This window comes from Vulpes lagopus, chromosome 23 (assembly GCF_018345385.1).
Source record: "Vulpes lagopus strain Blue_001 chromosome 23, ASM1834538v1, whole genome shotgun sequence".
Lineage (NCBI taxonomy): Eukaryota > Metazoa > Chordata > Mammalia > Carnivora > Canidae > Vulpes > Vulpes lagopus.
In genome coordinates, this window is record NC_054846.1 from 47,199,258 (window position 1) to 47,224,022 (window position 24,765).

The following is a 24,765-nucleotide window of genomic DNA, read 5'->3' on the forward strand; positions in this document are numbered from 1 at the left end:
CAGAGTGGTCCATGATCTTGTGTCCATCAGCTCACCGCTGACACGAAGGAGTGTCAGATCCTGCTGGGTTCTGGATCCAGGACTGAGGAGGGCAGTGGGAGAAGTGGCTGTAGAAACTATCATTTATTGAATGCCCATTATTTCATAGGCTGTACTGTTTTACATTCATTTTCTCATTTCAGTCCTCACAACAACCCTATGAGGTAGGTATCATCACCATTTACAAAGAAAACAGGCTCAGAAAAATCAGGTCACTTGCCCAAGGTCACTCAGCTAGTCTGTGGTGCAGCTGGAACCTGTCTGGCGCTGAAAGCCCATGTTCTCTTTATTATACCCGTCTAGTCCAGCTTTGGGCAAAGTTGCCGGCCACACTCACCGCTGGTAGGGATGCATTGAAGCGGACTTGATGTTGGTTTTTATTCCACTTGGCATTTTCCCTAAAAGGAACATGAAGAAAGACACCTGAAGCACAGTAAGACTTTCATGATAAATCAGAGAGGTGGTCTCCCAGGCTCCCTTCTGCCACCCTTTCGCTCTATCAGCTCAGAACCTCTGTGGCCTCTGACCCCGGGTAGCAAAGATTAGAGGTGTGGGTCCTGACCAGCCCTCTCCCGGAAGGTATCTGGAAAAAAAGGACTGATAGTATGAGGGGTCAGAACACACCCCAGCAGTCTCGTGCTCAGCTACTTCCGGAAAAGACAGCTAGACCCCATTTACTGTCACAGGCAAAAGACTGTTCTCTCTTACTGTAACTGCTCCGTTTCCTGGAGGGCTTTGGAAAAAAACAAAAAAAACAAAACAAAACACAAAACACCTCTTCTAGCTACGCACATCTGAACTCCTCCAGACTGTTCTCATAACTATTAACAGTAGATCAGAGAGATTGAATACAAAGAAAAGAGTACGTGTAGCTTGCTTGTCTTTCAATCCCAGCATCCCTACTGAATGGTCTTAACTGAAGCCCACCCACTGGTCTAAGACCCTGACAGCACACTCAGTGTCCAGAGTAAACGGGACAAGAAGGTAGTTGACACAGAGCTCTAAGATGGGGCTGGGAGGTGCAGTCCTGCTGCTCAAAGTTCTTCCTTTCGCTGGTACCTGCTACAGTCTCAAAAGGGTGTTTTTACTCTTAAAAATTGATTTCTGGGTCACAGTCCAAGGAGGATAGGAGAAAATCTCCAACTCTGGAATACTGGGGGCCCAGACAATCCAGCTTATCCCTATTTCCATGCTTCGAGTCTGCTACCATGTCATTCTCCGCCACCTTACCTGTTTGACCTGCCTGGGCCATCTGCACCCCACTGAGCAGTGGCTGCTGTTGGCTCGGAGCTCCTGCCATCTGTACTTGCTGTAATCCTGAGGCTCCAGCAAGGATCGGCCCAGCTCCTGGCTGGCCGGGCTGGCCAGGACCACTACTACCGGAAGGCCTCCAATTAGACAGCCCCTTCCCAAAGGCCACAGCTGCTACTAAGGCATTGGTGTCTGCGGGGTTAAAGGTCTGCTTGTTTGGCCGGAGACCTGAAGAAAAAGGGGAAGTGAAGAGCTTGTGACGCGCCGCTGACCCTGGACTAAACCTGGCAGCAGGAAGACCAGCCCCAGGAGCCCCAGGGCTTCAGCAGCACCCAAACTCACCAGCAGCCCAGAAAAAGAGACCCCAAGAGACCCCCACAACTATCTCAGAATTATCTCTTCTCATTTTGCCCCTTTCCTCTGCCTGCTCCAGGGCTGGCCCTCAGTATAAACGGCAAACAGAATGGACACATCCCTCTCCTAAGCAGTTGTCTTCTATCCTCACTTCACCACCACCCAAACCACCAGTCCTAGTCCAGTCATCTTCTCCTCCTTTCCCTCCTCCATTTTTGCCACCAATCCTTCCATACCTCCACTCTCAGATTCCCGTTCCTCTTTGCTGATTTTCTCCAGAAGGTTCGAGCACATTTTATTCAAGCTCTGGATCTGCTTCTGTAACACACATACATTTGTGCAGAGATCAGAGCAGACAGGAAATGCTTGTGATGAGGGCTGTTCCTTGTGCTCTTCCAGGGGCAACTTTTATATAACCAATTGTGCACCCCTACCAGACACCAACAGTACTGCCCAGCTTCTCATGAAGGGCCCCAGGGGAGGGGGGAGCAGCAGGGCAGTGACTTGGTCCAACCTGAGCTGCGTCAGCACCAATGCGAGCAGCATCTGTTGTGAGCTGTTTCTCTTGCTCTTCGACCTCAGGGTCAGGCTTGGTTCTCAGGTGGTCAGGGACCACCTCGTGGCTGAAAACAGGCACTCGTCCTTCGGTCTGCCGCTGTAACACACAGATGTTACTGATCCTCCCATGCAATCCAAGACAATTCAATCTGGCTTGCTACACAGCTCCTTCCACTGGCAAATGGTACATTTTTGGGGAAAACACAGCCTGACACTTACAGTATCTGGCTTCCTAGGACACTGTTGCTCTTACTCCCTGCTTCATTTCCATCTGCTCACACCTCTATTTCTACCAGACATAGAGGCAAGTTTCTCTTTGCTACATTTTAATAAAATACCAAAAGAGACAAAAATCACAAAAGAACACACTTTTTCCTCAAGATAGGTATTGGAGGAGAAAGGTCTTTGCCTTGGCACAGAGGCCTCAGGTTTATTTGGCACTACTTGGAAGTAGCTCCCCAATTCCAGAAGGAAAAAAAGGCCTCAATAAAGCAGCCCTTGCTTTCTATTACCACACACTACACATTCAGAACTTCTAAAATAACCAAGCAACAATTGTGCCCTAAGCCCTCATCTAAGAATTTAATTTCCCATGTTATGCCCTTCTCCTCTTCTTACCATGAGATCTTCATCACGGTCTGGGGACAGCACCAGGGGGATGATGACCTGGTTGCGGAACAGCGGTGTCTTTTCATGCTTCAAGACCTTGTTCAAAGTGTTCAACTGTCCAGAGAGCAAGGCGAAGCTGTCCAGAACAGACGGCCTGGTAGTGGTAAGAAGGTGTCACGATGTTCTCAGTAAAGTAGCCTCGAAGGGGTCTTTCAGACTAGGAATACCCAGGCTCACTCGAAAAAGACTCAGAGCACTACAGCTGGACTGGGCAGGAACCAGAGTGGATCCCAGGGATTGTGGGGTTATGAAAAAGGGACATGCTTTTAGTTTCTAACACAGATGGAAAAATAAGGCAGCTCATTATTTGAATGGGGTAAAAGACCAGTGGCAAAGTAAGAACCATGGCTACGCTTATCATTAAAAATTTATAAACTGGGCAAAAAGAGATCTTTCAGGCCTGAAAACAGGATCCACACTTGCAGAGTAGGTTGGACCTAAAAGACTCAGCAATATCTATCATAAGAGATCCGAGATGAATGCTGTACTCTTACTGTAGTGGGAGGACCCACTGACGGAGTACCTCCACCCAGAGAAGTCAAAGGGTGACAATCAAAAGCTAGAAAAAACTTGGGTTGGAAAACTGGGCATTTCTCTATTTCTGTGCCACAGTGGCTCTACGACAAACTTCACTTGTTAAATGTTGGGAAACATAGCTCTTTTCAAATTAAAAGATGTTTGCAGGACAGCACGGGTAGCTTGGCGGTTTAGCACCACCTTCAGCCCAGGGCGTAATCCTGGAGACCCGAGATCGAGTCCCACGTCGGGCTCCCTGCAGGGAGCTCCCTGCAGGGAGCCTGCTTCTCCCTCTGCCTGTGTCTCTGCCTCTCTCAATCATTCTGTGTCTCTCATGAATAAATAAATGAAATCTAAAAACAAAAAAACAAACTTGGAAATTTAAAAGAAAAAAAAATGTTTGCAAAGTGATAAATTGTGACATCCCTGGAGATGTCCTATCAATCAGGAGGCCTGCCCCCTCAACCCCCACCCCATGGAGCCCTCCTCAGCTTGCCCTGGCAACCCTTACCAGGTCAGCCGGTCATACTCGTTCTCCAACTTGTATATGAAACTCCCCAGTGAGTTCTTCAGATCAGCCACTTGACTCAGCAGTGCATCTAATGATGCCTCCAGCTGCTTCTCCTCCCTCTGCACCAATAGGAACAGGTTGGTTACCCAGATAGGTGTGGCTATGTCGCATACAGAGAAGGCTGAAAAGCCGGGATGACAGTATGCAAAACTAGTCAAGTAACCCAGGCTCTCACTGGTTCAGGAAAGCCAGGCTGTTCTCTATCTTTGGTATTTGGGTTACAGACAGCATCAATTCTTAGACCTTTCAATCCATTTGCCTGACCTCAATTCCTCCTTTCCCTCATTGTCTGCTAATTCATGTCTGGCTTTCCTCTGTATTAGACACTCTCTCAGGGAAGCCCGCGTGGCTCAGTGGTTTAGTGCTGCCTTTGGCCCAGGGGCCGTGATCCTGGGGCCTCAGGACTGAGTCCCACGTCCGGCTCCCTGCGTGGAGCCTGCTTCTCCCTCTGCCTGTGTCTCTCCCTCTCTCTCTCTGTCTCTCATGAATAAATAAATAAAATTTAAAAAAAAATAGAAACACTCTCTCACTGAGGCATTTTTTTCAGACATAATCCCTGGGCTTTATTAACTTTTGTGTGCCTCTGCAGTATTTTGTCTTTCTCTTGTCCTAGAACTTGCCTTGTGAGCCTGGAAGTTCTTGCCAGTCACACAATCTCCGGAAAACATACCCATGCTTGTGGAAACGAAGGAAACTAAGGTTTCCCTGAAACTTGTACCCCCACGGCCCCTCCCCCACTCCTCATCTGCCGTCAGCATTTGAAGTTTTCAAGCTTCTTCTTGCTGGATTAGTCGGCATTCGCTTTATCTCTGTGCCCATATTCCTGCGTCCCTTCCACAAGCTCACTCAGCCTGAAGACATTTACTGACAGCCAACCAGGTGCAAGAAAGTAAGCCGCAAGTGAAAAACAAAGACAAAACGCACATGCTCCTAGGAGCCAGAGACACAATTTTAAAATGCTGGGGTGTCTGCAGTTTCCTCCCGTCTGTGATCTCCGGTTTTACTCCATTTCTTCATCCTCAACAACTAACAGGCTCAGGCTGGGAGAAATGATGCAGAGCTGTCTTGCAAACTCACCAAGGGGCATGACGAGGGCCTGGATCCGGGGCTCCACTCACAGAGCCTCAGATTTTAAGTAGCTCGGCTCTGGGCCTCCCTCCCCTTCCCCCAATCCCTCGGTCCCTCGGGCTCCTCTGCAATTCCATCCAGATCCCTCATGTCTACATCCAACAGCTTGGGCAGGGGCCGGAGCCAACTTGCATTTTCTTGAGCTGCCTTCCTTGCATTGCATGTCAACCGTCCCAGTTACCGTAGCCTGATCCCTCCGTGCACGCCAGCTAGTCCACGCAGCCTCCTTCCCCATGACAATGCCCCAACCTCCCATCTCTTGCCAAGTGGGCCCCACCCCCACCGCTCCAGTCGTCCGCGCCCCCGCGGGCCCTTACCCGTCAGCTACGCGCTCTGCCCCCTCCCGTCGGCCCCGACTCCTCACTCTCTCCTCGGCCAGCCCATTCTCAGTCCTGTCACCTGAAGCTAGCTGGCGGTTAACAGCCCCAAGCCCGCTCTCACCTGCATGGCGATGGCGGCGGCGGCGACGGCGGCGACTTCCCCTTCCGATTTGCTAGTCGGCGATCCACTCTGAGAGGCCTCGTCCCCCAATCAGAAAGCTCAGGGAGAGCGCGGCCCGCCCCCTCACTTCCGGTTCCGGCGGGGCTCCAGGAGCCGGGTCAGGGGTCGAGAGTGGAGCATCTTCTCTGGCCCGGGCCGGCGCGGGAGGGCTGTGTGATGGCCTCGGAGCGCCCGGAGCCGGAGGTGAGGGGCGGGAGGGCGCAACGCAGGGCGCTGGACCCCGGGCCCCGAGGGGGAGGCCTCCTCCCGGTTTGGGGGCGGCCGGGCCGCGTAGCCTGCGCAGGCACCCGCCCGGCCCCAAAGGCCCGACCACTGAGCCTCCTCCCCGCGGCCCGCAGTGTCGTCGCGGGGGCGGCTAGAGCAGAAACCCGTCGCTTTGTTTTGTTTATTGAAATTTCAGACACGTCCCCGGCTCCAGGGCTCTCGGATTCTTCGGTCTTTAATATCGATGTTAACAAAACTTGAGGTTTGATTTTTCTACCGCAGTTTCCGTGGGCAACATGGCACTAGTGTGTTGATGGTTTTTGCATTTCTGCAGGCATTGGAATGCCGTGAACAGCGTGAGTTAACTTAGTTGTAGCGCTTATGCACTTAGGGAGCAGCTTTGGTTTCGTGGGGAAAAAAAAAAAAAAAACACTTGGCTCAGAGTGAAGTCTCGTCCCAGTATTGGTGTCGCCATTTAGCTGTCTGTGCAACTTTGGGCAAGTCTTGACTATCCCGATCCTGTTTCCTTCTTCATTAAGATACCTGTCTTACGGTGTGTTGTGAGGACCTTCTGCATTAAACCAGAAAATGCATATGAGCACCCATTAGGTGCTAATGAAAGGAACCTGTACGTACATGATGTTATTCAAACTTGTGCCAGGGAGGTGGCAATATCCATTTCTCATTTGCAGATAAGGAAACCCAAAAGTGAAGGTTAAGTACCTTACCCAAGTGCTGCTGAGCTGGGGAGTAGCAGAGTTTTGAAATTATAAGATCTGAGCATAAAATCAGATTTGGAAAGAACATCACTAAAAGAAGTGCCCAGTATTCTAAGAGAATATATGAGTAGGTGGGAAGGGTGAAGGATGTGTATAGTGACATAAGTAGTAGTTATTACTTAGTGAATGCTTACTGCATGCCAGGCACCATTCTCGACACTTTGCAAATATCAATTAGTGCTCTCATCCCTAGATGCTTTTTATCATCTCCATCTTTCATTTGGGGGAAATTGAGGCACAGAGCTCACCAAAGCAACATAGTAACACAGCTAGTAAGTAGTAGAGCTAGGAATCCCAAACGGGGCCTGGCTCCAGGTCTTATGTTCTTAAACTTCATGATTATAGTATAATAACATAACCACAGGATGGTAAATCTCCAGTTTGTGGGGATTTGGTGTGATGAGACCCGAGATTAAGTAAGAAATGTTGCCCTATTTTAAAGAATCAGATAGGGACACCTGGGTGTCTCAGTCAATTGAGCTCTTGGTTTCAGCTTAGGTCATGATCTCCCGGTGGAGAGACCCGAGTCCCATGTTGGGCTCTGGGCTCAATGGGGAAATCTGCTTGAGAGTCTCCTTCTTCCCCTTCCTCCCTCAAATAAAAAAAAATAAATCTTTAGAAAAAAATAAAAGAATCAGACACATTCAGGGATAGCGGGATAGCCTATGCATCGTACATATCAATATTGAGAAAGCCTGAAAGAATTTGGAATACATCTCTTTAAGGATTAAGATGAGGGGAAATGGGGGGATGTTCTAGGAAAATACAGTATACCTTTTAGGCAGGTAGTCTAAAACAGCACTGTCATCCCCCCCCCCCATTCTTGCTCCCACACCTCAAATAAATAAATAAATAAAACAGCACTGTCCAGTAGAAATCTAATGCACATACATAAATTTTCTAGTAACCCCATTTAAAATGGTAAAAAGAAACAAATGAAACCAGTTTTAGTAATGTATTTTATTTAACTCTACATTTACAAAATATTACCATTTCAACATGCAATATTTAAAATTATAAGATATTTATCATTCTTTTTTGTACTAGAGTTTAAAAATCCAGCATGTATTTTATACTTAATAGCACTTCTCATTTTGGACTACTGAACTAGCAACATTCCAGGTTCTCAGTAGCCCCATTTGGTAATGGCTTCCATATTGATCGGTGCAGATCTGTAGTAACTTGGAGTCAAGACAAAGTTGGAGTCTCATTCAGCCAAAAGTTAAGCATGTGTTAAGTTCTTGATCTGAATTTCTGAAAATTTTAACTCAGAAGGTAAGGGGAGTGAAGAGTTCTGCCCCTGGTCAGAAAAGTGACTGACTTTTAGAGGTTGTTAAAATCCCAAGAGAAAAAAATTGGGCATAGTCAGAAATCATTCATTCATCAAATACCTAAAATATTTTATGAGTGCTACTATGGACTCAGAATCATGCTAAGTATCAGGGTGGATGCGGAGCAGTGTAAGACAGACATGTCCCCTATTTTAATGGAGTAAACAAACACTGAATTATAGTGAGGGCTGCAAAGGAAAACTACAGAGTGAATTAATGTTTGAAAGGGATTCTTAACTGACTCTGTTAGGAAGTGTGAGAAGGGAGGGCTGGGTTGAGAATGCCTTCTCAGAGAAATGACATTTCAGCCTGAAAACTGAGTAGAGGTTGGCCATGAGCAGAGGCAGAGGCGATTGTGAAAATCCTGAGAGAGAAGGAGCTTAGAGCCTTCAGAGAACAGAGGAAGCAGTGGCCGCTGTGAGTGCACTGTGGCAGTGGGAATAGCTAACACTTCTGGAGTGTTTACCGAGTATTGCCTAATCCTTGTAAAACCTCCATGAAATAGGCACTGTTATTTTCCCAATGTCACAGATGAGGAAACTAAGGTACAGAGAGTTTAAGTAACTTCAGCAAGGCCTTGTACTAGCAAGTGGCAGCAAAACCAGTGTTTAAAAGATCCCAGGTGTGCTGATGCAGTGGGAGATTGGGGAGAGATGAGCAGATTCAGGTTGAGCCCATGCTAGAGGTTCAGGACTTTGGCATAAGCACAGTAGTAAGGAGTCTACAGACAATTCAAGGGGGAAAAATGTCTAAATTGTTTCATGGGATTCTATGAACAGAAAACAGCATGAGGGTTAGAAAAGGTTTCAAAGATGATACTTTAACCACAAAGGGACAGGTGCAAAGAGCAAACAAAACCCAATAAATTGAGAAGGGCGATGATTCCTTCATGCTGATATACATGGTATGCAGCACAGTGCCTAATTATTATTCATCTTGTTATACATACATGGTATGTAGGTCTCAAGAAATGTTCCAAAGAATGATAGGCTGCTTCTACCATTATTCAGATTCTTATTGAATTGCAACAACATCTTTATGAAGTAGATATTCTTACCTACATGTTATCAATGAAGAAACTGAGGCCTAGAAAAATTAAGTAACTTGTCCGAGCTCACACAGATAGCAAGTAGTAGAACCAGATTTGAATTGAAGTCTCTGACTCCAGAACCACGCTTTCTCTGCCAGACTACTCCAAGAGGACTGCGCTTCGGACTCGGGTATTAAATATCAGGGAATCAAAGCTCCATGGGAGTCTGGAAGCAGGGAGAACACAGCTAATTCAGGGATTGTCAGATGTTAAAGTAGAGGAATCCCTCGGGGAGCTTGTTAAATTTCCTTTCTGGAGTCCTATCAATTCAAATTCAGTTGGTTTGGGTGGTGCCCAGGAATCTGCATTTTAATAAGCACCTGAGGCCATTCTGATGCACCTGGTCCTTGGATCACACCTCAAAAACTACTCTTCTATCTGCTTAAATTAATTATTAAGTTTTCTGGATCTGATCAATTACATCTTGCATCTTCGAGATGGTGATTTGAACACCTAGCTGTTGACTTTGAAGGGGTCATGGATGAGGCAGAATGTTGCAAGAAAGCTCAAATTGAGGAGATGTCCCTGGTTTTAAGAGGGTGGATTCTGTAAGAACTGGTTGATGAACTAGGTGGGTTTCAGCTTGGCCTTGGACAGTCAGTCCATCATTCAAAACAACTTTCAAGACAAGGTGGAGAAATGGAAGAGTACTGTAGTGGAAATAGGCGGCCTAATAGCCACTAATCTAAATGTTGTCTAATAGCACAGCACCCATCTGTGTCCCACCTGGTTTGTCTCCCCTTTCCCTCCTTACCTAGCAAACCCTGCTCAACCTTCAGGGCCACTTTCTCCCAAGACCCTAGTCTAGGTTAGGTTACTTTATTATATGCTGCCACAGAACTGCATTCTCCTTTGGTGCATTTACTCAGTTTGTAATAATATAGTAATTAGAGAAATTATTTGATTAAATTTTTTCTCCATTATGGGGTAAATTTTTTGAGAGCAGAGAATGCCAGTTTTTGCTTTCCAAGGTATCCTTAGGATCCAGCCCAGTGCTATCAAGTAGCTGGCTCTCCATAAATTTGTTGACCAATGAATGAGTACATACTCTCCTTGTCTCTGTCCTCTTTGGACTGCGATGAGAAATTGATGGCATCCTGATCGAATTAGCAGGGAAATTAAGCTGGAAAGAGATTTGCTAGAAGGCAAAACAGCACTCCGAGCTTCACAATAGAAAAACAGACTGAATTTATCCAATGTAACAAGACTAATTGAATAATTGTATGTGTCCCAAAAAGCCAGCTGCATGAGGACAGAATGGAGGATGTGTCTTAACAGCAACATAAGTGAAAAAGTCATGAAGTTTCCCTGCACCAACAGTACAGTCAATCTTCCAAATAGAACTTAAGAGACTGAATCTGTGACTGCACCTGGATATTGTATTCCATTCTGGCCCCCACATTTTAAGTTGAAAAAGAGACCAACCAAAGCTCATAGGCATATGATCTAAGATATAAAATAGGGATCCCTGGGTGGCGCAGCAGTTTAGCGCCTGCCTTTGGCCCAGGTCGCGATCCTGGAGACCCGGGATCCAGTCCCACGTCGGGCTCCCAGTGCATGGAGCCTGCTTCTCCCTCTGCCTGTGTCTCTGCCTCTCTCTCTCTCTCTCTGTGACTATCATTAAAAAAAAAAAAAAAAAAAAAGATATAAAATAATGAGGAAACTAAAAACCATGCCATTTGAGATACATCTAAAGAACTTGGGATTGGACGCCTGGGTGGCTCAGCTGTTGAGCACCTGCCTTTGGCCCAGGATATAATCCTGGAGTCCCAAGATCAAGTCCCACATCGGGCTCCCTGCATGGAGCCTGCTTCTTCCTCTGCCTGTGTCTCTGCCTCTCTCTCTGTCTCTCATGAATAAATAAATAAAATATTTTTTTGAAAAAAAGAGTTTGGGAGATGTTTACAATGGAGAAGTAGACTCCAGACTCCCCTCAGATGTTTGCTAGATTCTCCTTTGGCAGAGGGTCAGACTTTCCCTGTGGGGCCTGAGGAAGTAAAACCAAAAGTGGGTTAGATGTTTTCAAGAGAACAGATCTCAAGGTTGGATGAATATTATATCAAGAACATATTTTGGCGCAGATAACTGAGGAAGAGCAAAACTGGTGAATGGCTGTCCGGACTCCTTCCAGACTTAAAGGAGAACCTGATGGTTGAATTACTTGTTATTACTTGTTACACTAATATGCTGTTGGAGAAGGTGATCATATTTATAGAGGAGGAAACTAAAGCTCAAGCCCAGCGGCTCCACTATAGAAACACACTGTCTTTCAAAACAAATCTGTTGAACCCACACCAGCTCTCCCTCCCCAGATTCCAAGAATAGTAGAAAAAGAGAGAATATTAGAAAAGCACACTTTAGTGAAAATCTGGTAAAAACTTATACGGAAGCAAAGGAAAAATCCACACAATAAAATAGGCTAGTTTTTTCCATAAAGTACATGAGGAAGGAACACTTGAATAACAAAGAGCAGATGTTGACAAAAATGAAAAATTTGGAATCACTGGTAAGAAATTCAGAACAGAGCTTGAAACAGAAGAGAATAAATTAAGCTTATGAGAGCAATTTCCCTTATTTATACATTTCATTCAACAAATATTTGAATACCTAGTGTGTCTTGGCACTGTGCTAGTTGCTAAGGATACAGCAAAGAACAATATATAGACACAGCTTCTACCTCCCTGGAGCTTCTAGACTTGTAGGTGAAACAAACATTACAAAATACAGAAATTCTTCATTATAAACTGTAGTAGGGGCTATGAAGAAGAATTGTAGATTGTTTTGTGAATGCTTGACATGAGGTACCTGATTTAGTTTAGGGGATCATAGAAAGATTCATTCATTAAACCCAGAATTGCCAAGATTTTAGTCCTAGAAGATGGAGTGACCCAAGTGTTCCCAGTTGTTCCCACGGTGCTGATTTAACCCGGCTCAGTTTGGGCCCAAACTCCCTTTGTTGTTTCCTTGCATAGCTGAAATAGGCTGGCATTTGGAAAACAAAGTCTTTACTAAGTACCAAAGAGGAAAATAGTAACCGAGATTAGTGTTAAAATGATCTCACCTGGGATCCCTGGGTGGCGCAGTGGTTTGGCGACTGCCTTTGGCCCAGGCGCGATCCTGGAGACCCGGGTTCGAATCCCACGTCGGGCTCCCAGTGCATGGAGCCTCCTTCTCCCTCTGCCTATGTCTCTGCCTCTCTCTCTCTGTGTGACTATCATAAAAAAAAAAAAAATTTATCTCACCTTGAGAAGAGTTGTACTGATTATTAGTTTTAATTTTTTTTTTTTTTTTTTTTTTTTTTTTTTTTTTAAATTTTTATTTATTATAGTCACAGAGAGAGAGAGAGAGAGGCAGAGACACAGGCAGAGGGAGAAGCAGGCTCCATGCACCGGGAGCCCGACGCGGGATTCGATCCGGGGTCTCCGGGATCGCGCCCTGGGCCAAAGGCAGGCGCCAAACCGCTGCGCCACCCAGGGATCCCAATTTTTTTTTTTTTAAGTAGGCTCCACGCCCAGTGTGGAGCCCAGTGTGGGACTAAAACTCATGACCCTGAGATCAAGACCTGAGTTGAGATCAACCCGGTTGGATGCTTAACCAACTGGGCCACCTAGGCACCCCCTGATTATTAGTTGTAAACATCACTGCTTTGCTTAGAATGATATGGTGAATTCACTTATTCAGCAAAATCATATAGAGCATCTGATGTCCTGGGTACTGCTTAGGCTCGAAGAATAGAATGATGAACAGGATGCTGAATTTGAGTATCCTTCTTATTCTCATAATATTCCAAGCCCCAGGGGTGCTTGAGTGGCCCAGACCATTAAATGTCTGCCTTTGACTCAGGTCATGATCCCAGGGTCCTGGGTTCTAGCCTCATGTCTGGCTCCCTGCTCAGTGGGAAGACTGCTTCTCCTCCCTTTGCTCCTCTCTCCTGCTCTCTCTCTCTCTCTCTCTCTCTCTCTCATAAATAAATTCTCAAACAAACAAAAAAAAAACCTTGGCAGGGGCCCAGCATCAGCAATTAGATAAGAGTGGGCACCCATCTCACACCCACACCACTTGTCCTGAGGGAGAGCTTGACTGGCTCATGAGAGCATCCCACCTTGAGACCAAGGGCCAGGCAGAGGGCAAGTAACTGCTGCAGTTTCCTTCTTTGCAAAGTAGATCCCTGTTCTGTTTTTAGCATCTTGGCGATAAGAATATGCAATCTGATGGGACCTTTTGGGGGAATGGTGGTTAGAAGTGATGGTAAATACCTATATCTGATTTTTCTAGCTAACTCGGAAATCATTCCACAACTAACTGGTTTCCAGTGCTATCTTAGCCATCCTGACACCTTTCTGTTACTTTCTAATTAATCACCAGTTTTTGTCTTATTCTAAAGATTCCTTAAAATGGTAGCTAAGCTCACTTGTCTTGAAGGCTAGTTCAACTGTCTTTACCTGTGTGTGTGTATGTGTGTGTATAAAACCAGACTTTCGGGGATCCCTGGGTGGCGCAGCGGTTTGGCGCCTGCCTTTGGCCCAGGGCGTGATCCTGGAGACCCGGGATCGAATCCCACGTCGGGCTCCCGGTGCATGGAGCCTGCTTCTCCCTCTGCCTGTGTCGCTGCCTCTCTCTCTGTGACTATCATGAATAAATAAATAAATAATCTTTTAAAAAAATAAATAAAACCAGACTTTCTCAATGAAAGTCAGTGCTGGCTTTACATTCTGGCACAACTGGTGTCTCATGGGGGACCAGTCTCAAACAGTTCCCGGAATGGCTGCTTTGAGTAGCTCTGGTCTAGGCCACTGTCATTTCCCCTGGTTGTTAGGGGATCTTTCTGAATCACATGGTAGCCAGAGGGAATTTTTTTTTTTTTACACAGATGTAATGTTACTGCTCTGCTGAAAAAAAGTTCAGTAGCTTGTCCTAACTCTTGGGATAAAATCCAAAATCCTGTCCAGTACCTACCTGAGCCCAGTGTAGGGAAAGAAGTGTAATAATAGAGAGTAGGGTGATTTTAGGTTATCTTAGAGACCTAACACAAAATAATACTGAATCATATCATATCAGTGTTTCAAGTATCTTATCTTTCTGATGATGACAGAGCATCCTTTCTGCCTCCTAGAGATCTGTCATGTTCTTTCTTTTCTTTTCTTTTCTTTTCTTTTCTTTCCTTTCCTTTCCTTTCCTTTCCTTTCCTTTCCTTTTCTTTTCTTTTCTTTTCTTAAGATTTTATTTGTTTGAGAGAGAATGAGTGGGTGGGGAGAGAGCAGAGGGAGAGGAAGAAGCAGACTCCCTACTGAGTCCAGAGCCCAATGTAGGTCTCAGTCCCAGGATCCCAAGATCATGACCTGAGCCCAAGGCAGAAGTTCAACCAACTGAGCCACCCAGGTGCCCCAAATCTTTTCTGCTCATCTTTTTTTTTTAAAGATTATATTTATTTATTCATGAGAGAGACACAGAGAGAGACAGACATAGGCAGAGGGAGAAGCAGGCTCCCTGCAGGGAGCCCAATGTGGAACTCAATCCCAGGACCCTGGGGGTCACGACCTGAGCCAGAAGGCAGATGCTCAACCACTGGGCCACCCAGGTGCCTCTTTTCTGCTCTTAATTAAGTCCCCAGTTCTATCCATTTGTCACTCTCAGTCTTTGGGCTCTGTGGCTTATGAGGCCTGGGTTTGACTTCTGATCCTCTACCTACTAATTATGTTAAATTTTTTCAATATTTTGGACCTCGGAATTTTTCTGTTCAGTGTTTTATGTACAGACTGGATGAGTGTACTTGTGTGAAGAGCCTTGTATTGTGCCTGGTAATAACCTCTAATAGTTGATTTTTATAATATTCTTTATAAGTGTCAGGCATTGTGCAGAACACCTCATATGCCTGATTTCACTTTACCTACTTAACAACACTAGATCAAGATTAGGATTATATCCATTTATAGGACACACACACCCCTTGTGCTCACTCATTCTCCAATAAATAAAATCTTTATTTTTTAAAAAAGATTTATTTATTTTTTCATGAGAGAGAGCAGCAGAGACATAGGCAGAGGGAGAAGCAGGCTCCATGCAGGGAGCCCAATGTGGAACTTGATCCCAGATCCTGGGATCATGCCCTGAGCCAAAGGCAGACACTCAACTGCTGAGCCTCCTAGGTGTCCCTAAATAAAATCTTTAAAAAAAAAAGTTTTTTTTTAAGAATTATATCCATTTTACAGATGAGAGCACTGAGGCTTAGGAAGGTTAAGAATGCTTTCCCTGACCTCACAGGCTACTAAGAGGCTGAGTTGGGATTCATGCCAGGCTATCTGAGTCTGAAGTTCTTGTATTTAGTCTGTCCAGGGCACTGTTATATATATTATAGGTGTTCAAAGAATGTTAACCTTCTTGCCTTCTGCTCTCACTGTGCCACATCCCAGGGTCTGTTTCTGCATCTTTTGCCACATGCCTCCTGTCCTGGAGAAGAAAGACTTTCTTCACCTTTAGTCCTCACATCTCTGTTCTCCATGCTCCTCTTTGCTCCCGGGCACCCTTCCTTAGTGCTTTTCCAGGGCTTTTTCAGTTTCTCTTCCACATTTCCCCCATTTAGGGGAGAAAACTTTCCTTTCAATACTACATTTCTTAATAGGTGGTCATTAGCCTCTGTTCATTTCTCTTCTACCCCTCTCCAGTGCTTGCAGCCTGGCATTTCCCCCTCACCCTTCAGGGACCCTGGAGGAGCAGTTTGCAATTTGCCTAAAATGGGAGGAGAGTAATCTTTTCATTGGAGGCTAGAGTAAGGGAATAAAGGAATTTCAGATAACCTTGTTCAGGAAGAAACATTGAGGGAGTTCAGACCAATGGACCCAGGTTTTCTGCATGAAACAGTAGGTGAGTTTATCTGTTGGGATCCCAGGAGTTGAGAGATCAGGAAATGTTCTAGGGGAATAGGAGAGGTTGCTCACCGGGGAGAAGTAAAAGGATTGCTAAAGGCCTACTGGAGGTGGCATTCCTGGCAAGATGACAAGTTTCTTTGTGTCAAAGTGCAGCTGGCATGGTATATGTGTGGACAAAAGAGAATGTCAAATCCATCCTGAGTCAAGATTTGGCAAGGCTTGTGAGTGGAAGGACAAGGATGCGGATAAGGGAACTGATGCTTGTCAGGACACTGTTGAGTCAACTGCCTGTGAGGCAGTGGTGGGAAGGATCTAGAGTACTGACCGCAATGAAGTGTGGAGGGTGGGAAAAGTGGGTTGTGATCCACAGAAGTTGAATCTGGAGGCATTCAGCAGGCTTGCTAGTCACCCAGCGAAGAGTCCTTTAAGTGGCCATTGTTGTCAAGGCTTCTTTGGAGGAAGCGTTGGCATTATTGATTATCTGCTCTGTTGTAAGCAATTTGCTGTGCATAGGGACACAAGACTAGAACAAGACACAGTTCCTGCCCTCAACAAGTTCGTAGCTTATAGGAGAAACACCTAATGTGAAAAGGTCACTTCATCAACATAGAAGTCCGCATAAGGGGAATGGGAGCAGAGAATCAAGTCCTTGGGAGCACTTTGCACTGAGGTGGGAGTTAACTTTTTGCCTCTGCTGCCTTGTCTCTCACTTAGGTATTATGAACTCCTTAGACAAGTTATTTCCGTGTTGATCTACGAATGCTAGGAACTTAGTGAATTTTTACATTTTTTTTTTAATGTCTCTTTGTGTCCAGGTAGAAGAAGCTGGGCAGGTGTTCCTGTTGATGAAAAAGGATTATCGAATCTCCCGAAATGTCCGCCTGGCCTGGTTCCTCAATCACCTGCATCAAACTGTGCAGGCCACACCCCAGGAGATGCTGGTGAGGCCCAGAAACATACAGGATACGCTAGGCTGGCCCAGAAGGATCTGATTTTTTAAAGAGGATCCTAGAAACGGGAGGGGAGATTTATCCTGGGGGGGTCTGATTCTAGAATGGACAAGTGACTTTGCCCGCAAGATGGTTTCACAGGGGAAATGTTTAATTTTCCATACAGGAAGAATATATAGTTGGACTGTGGGAGCTGGAGCCAGTGGTTTGCCATTGGATATAGAAGTTCAGGTCCTGGAAATAAAGGGGTGACTCTTCCCTGACACTTTTCTGGTCTCTATCCTAATTGTCAGCTCCAGTCTGAGCAGGAGTTGGAAGTCCTCAGTGTCCTGCCCCCTGGGTGGCAGCCAGATGAACCAGTGGTCCCAAGGCCATTTCTCCTTGTACCTTCCACCCGGGTCACCTTCCTGGCTTGGCAGTATCGATTTGTCATTGAACTCGACCTTAGCCCGTCCACTGGCATTGTGGTAAGGGATTGAGGGGAGACAGTGGGAGGGAAGGAGGGAGAAGAGGGTGAGGGAGAGAGGGAGAGGCATGAGAGAAGTGGAAAGTGATCCCAGCCTACCATTGGAGGAAGGAAACAGGCTTGTACATGGTTGAGTGTTTAAAGAGATCCCCTTCGATCTGTGGCACTGTATTGTGTGTGTGGGGGTGTGTGTGACCAACCTTCAGATAAGAGTTCCACTGAACCATGGAAGCTGCTTGCTCCTGCCCTGTGCTCAGGGCTGCTTTGGTCACACTTGAGAGATCTTTCTCTGCATTGCCCTCAGGATGATTCCACAGGAGAGATATTGTTTGATGAAGTTTTCCATGCCCTCTCCCGCTGCCTGGGCGGGCTGCTTCGACCCTTCCGCGTGCCCGGATCGTGCATCGACTTCCAGCCCGAGATCTACATAACTATCCAGGCCTACTCCTCAATCATTGGCCTGCAGGCCCACCAGGTATTGCTTCCTCTCCTGAAGTCTATACCCTCAGAACTCATTTCCGAGAGTCCACTGATCAAGCCCTTGTCTCATCTCTGCGGTCTATGCCCGGAGTCCCTAGCTCTGCTGGCTTCTTGAACCTATTTACTAGTCATCTCTGAGTCTCTCTTCTCTCAAGAAGAATCTGTTCCTCTGTTCTTCAAGAGCCTTCTCATGAACTTTAGGTCATTTGGCCTTGATTGGACAAATGCCTCTCTCATTCCTGTAAGTCTGTGGTTCCGGCCCCTGAATGTCTGTTTTATGCCACCACCACTCTCCTAATTTGATTAGAAGGTTTGCTTGTATTCTGACTCATGGCCCTACCTCTGGGAGATGATCTTTTAGAAGAATTTTATGATTTTGAAATATAACAAATACCCAGAAATATAATTTCTTCCAAGGACAGAGGAGGGTCATTTTCTCTGAGGGCCTTGTGAACTGCTGAGTGTTATGCTGACCATACAGATAATTACAGGGCTTATCCACCACCCAAGCAGGCTATCACAAGACACTCCTTTTGGACAATGGCCAAGTCTGTTACTGGGATATCTGTTTTGGGCTTAGATAAGCAGTGGCCCAATTTCCCCTCATCTGCTTTTAACCTTTTAACCACCCTCAACTCATTGGTAGGGGCTTACCCGAAAACAATCTTTAATGGCCATGTTGTCACCTTAGCTGTCAAACAGGCTGTGAGAAAGGGATGCGAGGAACAACACCTGAAGGTCGGTCAAGGCAATTGATGCAGGTCTGGATCCCAGCCCTCTGTTGTGTTTTAAGTGCTCTCCTAGCACAGCTGTTAGGACTGTTGGTTGTAGGCTACATCCCCAGAGAGAAGCCTGGCTTCGCAGGCACTAACAGCCAAGATAGGGAAGACATGGGTGGTAGGTAATCACTCAACACTTGGTTCATCTTGGCAGATGCTTTCTGAAACCTGATCTGTGCAAGGCCTGGGCTATGTCCCAGAGTCACAGATGAATCAGACACTGTCCCTGTCCTGATGGGAGGAGTTGAGAGTTTAGTGGGGGAGACAGATATTGAAGGAGGTAGTTTCAGTTGAATGTGATAAGGACACTGATAAGTAATGACTCGGGTGCCATGGAGCACCAAGAGGGAGCACCCAGCCAAGCCTGGGGCTGCAACAGGAAAGACTTTCGCACAAAGAAGCATTTGAAGTAAGTCTTGAAGGAAGGATTGAGGTTAACCCTTCAAAGAAGATGGACTTTCCAGACAGAGAGGCCCAAAAGCAAAGCCACAGAGCTCTGGAACTGTGCTTCCCAATCACAGGTGTCCTAGTGAACTACATGTAATTCTGTTTGATAAAGTAACATTTGAATGTGGGGATGGGGACTGGTAGTAAAGAGGAGACAGATAAATGGAGGGGCAACTGACTGACTTAGTTGGCAGAACATGTGACTCGATCTCGGGGCTGTGAGTTTGAGCTCCACATTGGGTGTAAAGATTACTTAGAAATAAGATCTTTTTTTTTTTAAGACTTTGTTTATTCATGAGAGACAGAGAGAGGCAGAGACACAGGCAGAGGAAGCCTGATGTGGGACTCGATCCCAGGACTCAGGGATCACAACCTGAGCCAAGACACTCAACCACTGAGCCACCCAGGCGCCCTAAAAATAAGATTTTTAAAAATTAGGCAGAGAGAACCAAGCAAGGTTACACTTATATGGTATGCTTCTATATTATTCGAACAGTATAGCCTTTTGGAAAGTAATTTGCTAGTATGTAGTAAGGATAACAATAATGATCACTGTGATTGGAACTTTCTGGGAATGTTTTCTGATTAAATAATCTAAAAGAAAAAAAATTTTTTTAATAAAAAAAGAGAGGGCAGCCCGGGTGGCTCAGCGGTTTAGCGCCTGCCTTCAGCCCAGGGCCTGATCATGGAGACCTGGGATCAAGTCCCACATCAGGCTCCCTCTCTGCCTCTCTCTCTCTCTGTGTGTGTGTCTCTCATGAATAAATAAATAAAAATCTTTAAAAAAATAAAAATGAAAAAATAGAGATAAGTGGAGGCAGAATAAGAGAGGCCTTAAATGTCATGGCTAAGAACTTACCCTTTGTTCTATAGAGGAGTTTAGTGTGGTGATGACAAGTGCTAGACGTGGATTCACACACCCCTGTATTTGCTTGCTGGCTGCATTCACTTGTAAAAGTTACTTAACCACTCTGTACATCTTTGTCTTTTCCCCAAAATAAGAGTATTAACAGTACCAATATCATATGGTGATCGAGTTCATATATATCACTTAGAACAGTGCCTGCCATGTAGAAAACATGCAAACGTTAGCTATTAGAACTGTTCACTATTATTAAAACTATTAAAAATGGGAGGTTTTTCAATGGATGGTAACAGGATCAGATTTGTGGTTTGAAAAGATAGAATGGAGGACGGATCCTGTTGGGGAGAGCAGGCAAGAAGATGAATGCAGCCCCAGAGAAGAGGTGGGCCCTGAACCAGGGCAGCCCCTGTGGAGAAGGAACAGGCTTACTCAGATTACCTCACCCCCAGGGGCCTCAGCCCTGGGCTAGCTTCTTCCCTATCTCTAAAGCTCCCCAAGATGTATCCTGCTTTTCCTTAAAACAAAACAAAAGTTAAAAAAAAAAAAAAAAGTTAGATCACGTGTATAGCGTATGTCCATTCAAAGAAATTTGAAAAATACATAAAATACAAAGAAAAACAAAACTCACCCAGAATGAACCACTACTATGAACATTTTATGGAATTTCCTTCTTGTCTTTGAGTACTTGTTTATCCTCCTTCACTACCACCCCACCGTCCAAAGAGGAGAAACATCAGGCGAATTCCAGACATGTAGTTTGACATCCTGCTTTTTCAGTGTATAGTCTGGGCATTTTTCCTTGTCAGTAAGTTTTCTTTGAAAATATGATTTTTAATTGCTGCCCAGTTTAATATTTTATCGCATTTTATCATTACATATTTAGCCAGACTCCACTGTTGGGCTCTTGGGTTGATCCACTTTTCACTCCTATAAATGGTACAGCTGTGAACAGCTTTCCCACTTTAGAGCCCCAGTTCCTACTCTTGCTCTGATTCTGGTTTTCTTCTTAGAGTCCCCCTCGCCCCTCTTCTGGCTGGGACCACCCCCTTCCCAGTCCCAAGTAGGGAGTGAAGATGTAGTTATTGCCTGGGAAGGCAGGGGCAGGGGAACAGCAGGCATATGAGGAGGTGGTGGGAGTCTGAGAGAGAGAAGAGATCACAGGGGCCACCAGGCCCGTGTGAAACTTCTAGGATGGGCGCACTTATTTATGTTGAAAGGAGGAGGAAAGGAATCCCATGGAGAGAGAATGATGGTATTAGACAAGAGATCCAAGATGAGTTGGAGAGATTAGCTTTGGGGGGAAGAAAAAGCAAGGAATCTTTTCTTCAGAGCCTTGAAAGAAAACCAAAAACCCAGATAATGTAAACACGGAGCAAACATTGTGGGTATTTTCTATGGGTTGGAGAGTAGTACACCATTGGGGTGAAAGTAAGCCAGGAGTTCCTGTTGACTGGTTTCCTTTCTCTGTGAAGAGACAAGTAAGGGGCAGCCCTGGTGGCTCAGTGGTTTAACACCATCTTCAGCCCAGAGTGTGATCCTGGAGACCCAGGATCGAGTCCCACATCGGGCTCCCTGCATGGAGCCTGCTTCTCCCTCTGCCTATGTCTCTGCCCCTCTCTCTCTCTCTCTCATGAATAAATAAATAAAATCTTTTTTTAAAAAAAGAGAGAGACAAGTAGGAGTTACCTGCTGAGGTTAAAAGGAAGAAAGGAACGCTCAACTGGGAAGATGATTTTGAACCTAAGAGAAAACCTACCTGTGCAGTATTTAGAAATCAACAAGAATAAGAGTATGAGTCAGAATGAGAAAGGCTTTGCCAGGCTGAGGTGGGGCAGTCTGGTGACCTGAGATGGAAAATCTTATGGCACCCCCATGCGGGAGCTTGGGGAAACCCAGTGTGCAGGACTGTAAGCAGAGGGAGGTTGTGAACCCAGTTTAAGGTCATTAATAGCCTGATACCCTGATGGAGGAGATGATCTGATAAGAGAGGAACTGGCTGTGGATTTAGCCAACTTTAGATCCTGGGTGAGAAGTCAGGATCGCATAGAGGGAGCTGTGGAGAATAAATAGGGAGGCTAGATAGGGGCTTGCCAGTGTCCCCCCAACCTTCATATCTTTCCGTTGTGCTTTTCAGGTGCTGGTGCAGGGCTGCCTTTTGGACCCTTCTCAGCGAGAGGCATTCCTGCAGCAGGTATACGAACAGCTCTGTCTGTTTGAGGATAAGGTGGCCACCATGCTACAGCAGCAGTATGACCCCCAGAGTCAGGTATGTGGGAGAGAAAGCAGGTGGAGGCCATTTAAAGAAACTATTAAGAGACAGAAGGGCGAGAAGAGGGATAAGCCCCAATATGGAGGGAAGAGAGGGCAGAAAAAGGGGCTAAGAGCCAGAGTGAGCCAAGGATAGAATTGCTGGTGAGTGCACACAACAGGTTCCTCCCCTGCTAGAAGAGGGAAAGGGTCAGCTATGTTCCCCAAGACATGCACTCTTGCCAGGAGAAAATGTGAAAGCTGTTTGCCTGTGTGATTTCAGTCCTAGATGTCCTTCACTGGATCTGAGAAGGTGATTGTGGGTGGTTTTGTTCTCTAGGACTTTGTACAGTCAGGGATAAAGCTGCTTGGACTCAGTTGAATGCGCTTGCTCATTCCTTTGGGTATCCTAGAAGTAGCCCACATATCTGAAGTCCTACATGTCTGAAGACTTAATTTGATTGATATATAAAATATTTTCTAATAGCAATGGGAAACTACAGGAAAGGGGTCTTATTGACAAAAGGTGGGGAAGCCTGCTCCCCTGTAATCCGGTGCACCATGCGTTTTCAGGCTGCCTGTCCATCTACGGGTCAGCATCTGAGCACACCTGGGCAAGCAAGCATAGTCAGGACTCGGCTGCACAGCAGGGCATTGGGGTCTTCACAGGGTAGGCCTGTCTGGCCCAGGCAGTGCGGGGCTGTAGATTCCAGTGTTGCTGTGGAAGGGACAGTCGTGCCATCTGTTGAATTCGGTCTCCTCTGTGATTTGGGCCAGGCAGAGGACCAGTCCCCAGACTCAGGGGAGCCCCCGGGCCGGAAGGTGGGAGTCTCCATGGTGACAGCTGACTTGGGGCTGGTCAGTATGATTCGTCAGGGCATCTTGGCACTGCAGTTGCTCCCTTCAAACTCTAGCGCAGGTCAGTATAAGGAATGGTGGTGAGGTTGGGGAAATAGGAGGGTGTAGGAAGGGGGCATTATCAGTACAGATTGAGGTTCCTGGGTACCAGTGGGTCCCAGGGAAGAGGATCTGTCTCCTTGTTTGAGGAAGGTCAATGTGCACAAGTGTATCTCTCAAGTACCCTCAGCTCTGACAGCCATCTGGGACCCTAGTGGGAAGGAGTAGAGCTCTAAGGACATCACTTAGGACACCAGGATCCAGCAATCAGGAGGGAGAAGCAGGATGGACGGGAAGAAGAAAGGATGTTTGCAGATCATAAAACATATTGGTTGGTGGGCACTAAGGCCTTATGGGCCCCATCAGTTGAATGCCCCCCTGTGACTTTGATCTGGTCAGTGTCCCCAGGTCTGTCCAATGTTTCCTGCTCCAGGTATCATTGTGATCACAGATGGGGTGACCAGTGTCCCTGATGTTGCCGTCTGTGAGACGTTGCTGAACCAGCTTCGCAGTGGCACCGTGGCTTGTTCCTTTGTGCAGGTGAGGACTTTCTAGGAAGGAGGAAAGGGAAGTATGGTATATCACAAAGTTGGACATGGCTGGTTACTTTCTTTTGGGGGGGGTGGCGGGGACTGGTTACTTTCTTACAGGTGATGATTTCTTACAGAAAGCCAATAACATAGTTACATGTGTGTTAATGGGGGGAATAGTTGTCTAGAACAGGGTAGGCGGCAGTGGTGGGAGAGGACTCTCATCTTCATCCTTAGGGTATGAGGAGACAGCATGTTGTAATAATAAGAGTGCTGAATTTGAAATCTCATGGTCATTTCCAGCCTCATCTCCCCCATTAGGTTAGTTATCACTGTTTGATTGCAAAGATTGGAAAACCCAACTCAAACTAGCTTGAGCAAAGGAAGGAATAGGATAATGCAGCCAATTTGGATTGATGGAATAGGAAGGGTAGGAAGTAAAGCACTCTGGGAAACAAGGCTGGAGGGTAGGCATTGGCCAGAACATGAAAAGCTGGTTCTGATATGTTAAGAACTTCAGGATAATTCTGTGGGTGATGCAGGTAAGCACAAGGAAAGTCATTAGTTGCATTTATGTTTTATAAAGGTCACTCTTGCTGCTACATGAAGGCAGGAGTAGAGAGGCAGGGGGATTATTAAATGGAGTGCTCAAGGTGAGAGAGGAATAGGGCTGGGGAATAATGGTTAAGAGACCAGGGGATAGAATTGAGAAAATGGAGAGGTAGGGTCAACATGACTTATGATTAGCAGAGTATGAGGGGCGAGCAAGAGAGGTCAAGGGTGTCTCCAAGTTTGTGACCTCAGTGGTAACTGGATAGCTGACTGGCAGAGCAAAAAGGAAAAGAAGCAGCCTAGGTGGAGTGAGGACAAGATGATGAGCCCAGGTTTGTGCATGTTGCATTTGAGGTGTCTGTGGGTCAACAGGATAGCAGTTGAAAGCATCACCTTTGGAGTTAGGCATGCCTGACCCGAATCCTGGCTCCACTTATGAGCTGTGGGACACTGGGCACATCGTTTGATTCTTGGTCAGATTCATTTGTAAATGAAGATTATAACAGTGCCTACCTCGTTGGGTGAGACAATGCATTTAAAGTGCTCAGCAGAGTGCATAATTATGTCATAGCTGCTATTCATAGCAGTTGGATATGCAGATCTGATACTCAGGAGACAGCACGAGTTGAGAGAGTTAGGATTTGTCAGCCTACAGATGGTAATTGGGCAGAGAGGAGGGCCCCTGAAGAGCCTTG

General features: G+C 46.0%; 2 protein-coding genes across 4 annotated transcripts in view; one reads left to right on the forward strand and one right to left on the reverse strand.

Moving 5' to 3' along the window:
- Positions 1-108: 108 nt before the first annotated feature.
- MED8 (mediator complex subunit 8) lies at positions 109-5,572 on the reverse strand. The gene is made up of 7 exons (XM_041737812.1): positions 5,528-5,572; positions 3,899-4,017; positions 2,821-2,965; positions 2,159-2,299; positions 1,881-1,962; positions 1,270-1,518; positions 109-437 (listed from the first exon to the last, which is right to left on the reverse strand). Exons 1-7 carry the CDS (start codon positions 5,531-5,533, stop codon positions 373-375), a joined length of 807 nt encoding a protein of 268 aa, XP_041593746.1. The 5' UTR covers positions 5,534-5,572; the 3' UTR covers positions 109-372.
- Positions 5,573-5,670: 98 nt separating this feature from the next.
- Positions 5,671-24,765, forward strand: part of SZT2 (SZT2 subunit of KICSTOR complex) — a 51,784-nt gene continuing 32,689 nt past the window's right edge. For all 3 annotated transcript variants that reach the window (XR_005985191.1, XM_041738175.1, XM_041738177.1), the window contains exons 1-7: positions 5,671-5,770; positions 16,673-16,798; positions 17,101-17,274; positions 17,578-17,748; positions 21,979-22,110; positions 22,869-23,010; positions 23,422-23,528. Coding sequence is in view for 2 of the 3 variants with exons in the window: in XM_041738175.1 (XP_041594109.1) it covers positions 5,744-5,770; positions 16,673-16,798; positions 17,101-17,274; positions 17,578-17,748; positions 21,979-22,110; positions 22,869-23,010; positions 23,422-23,528 (879 nt within the window). In the remaining variant the exon portion in view is untranslated. The remainder of the gene's footprint in view (positions 5,771-16,672; positions 16,799-17,100; positions 17,275-17,577; positions 17,749-21,978; positions 22,111-22,868; positions 23,011-23,421; positions 23,529-24,765) is intronic.

Bases quoted from the DNA above. Each gene is read 5' to 3' on its own strand.
- MED8 (XM_041737812.1), bottom strand. The intron at 2,300-2,820 runs GTAAGAAGAGGA...TGTGTGTTACAG, and splicing joins ACCGTGATGAAGATCTCATG to CGGCAGACCGAAGGACGAGT. The intron at 438-1,269 runs GTAAGGTGGCGG...TGTTCCTTTTAG, and splicing joins GGCCCAGGCAGGTCAAACAG to GGAAAATGCCAAGTGGAATA.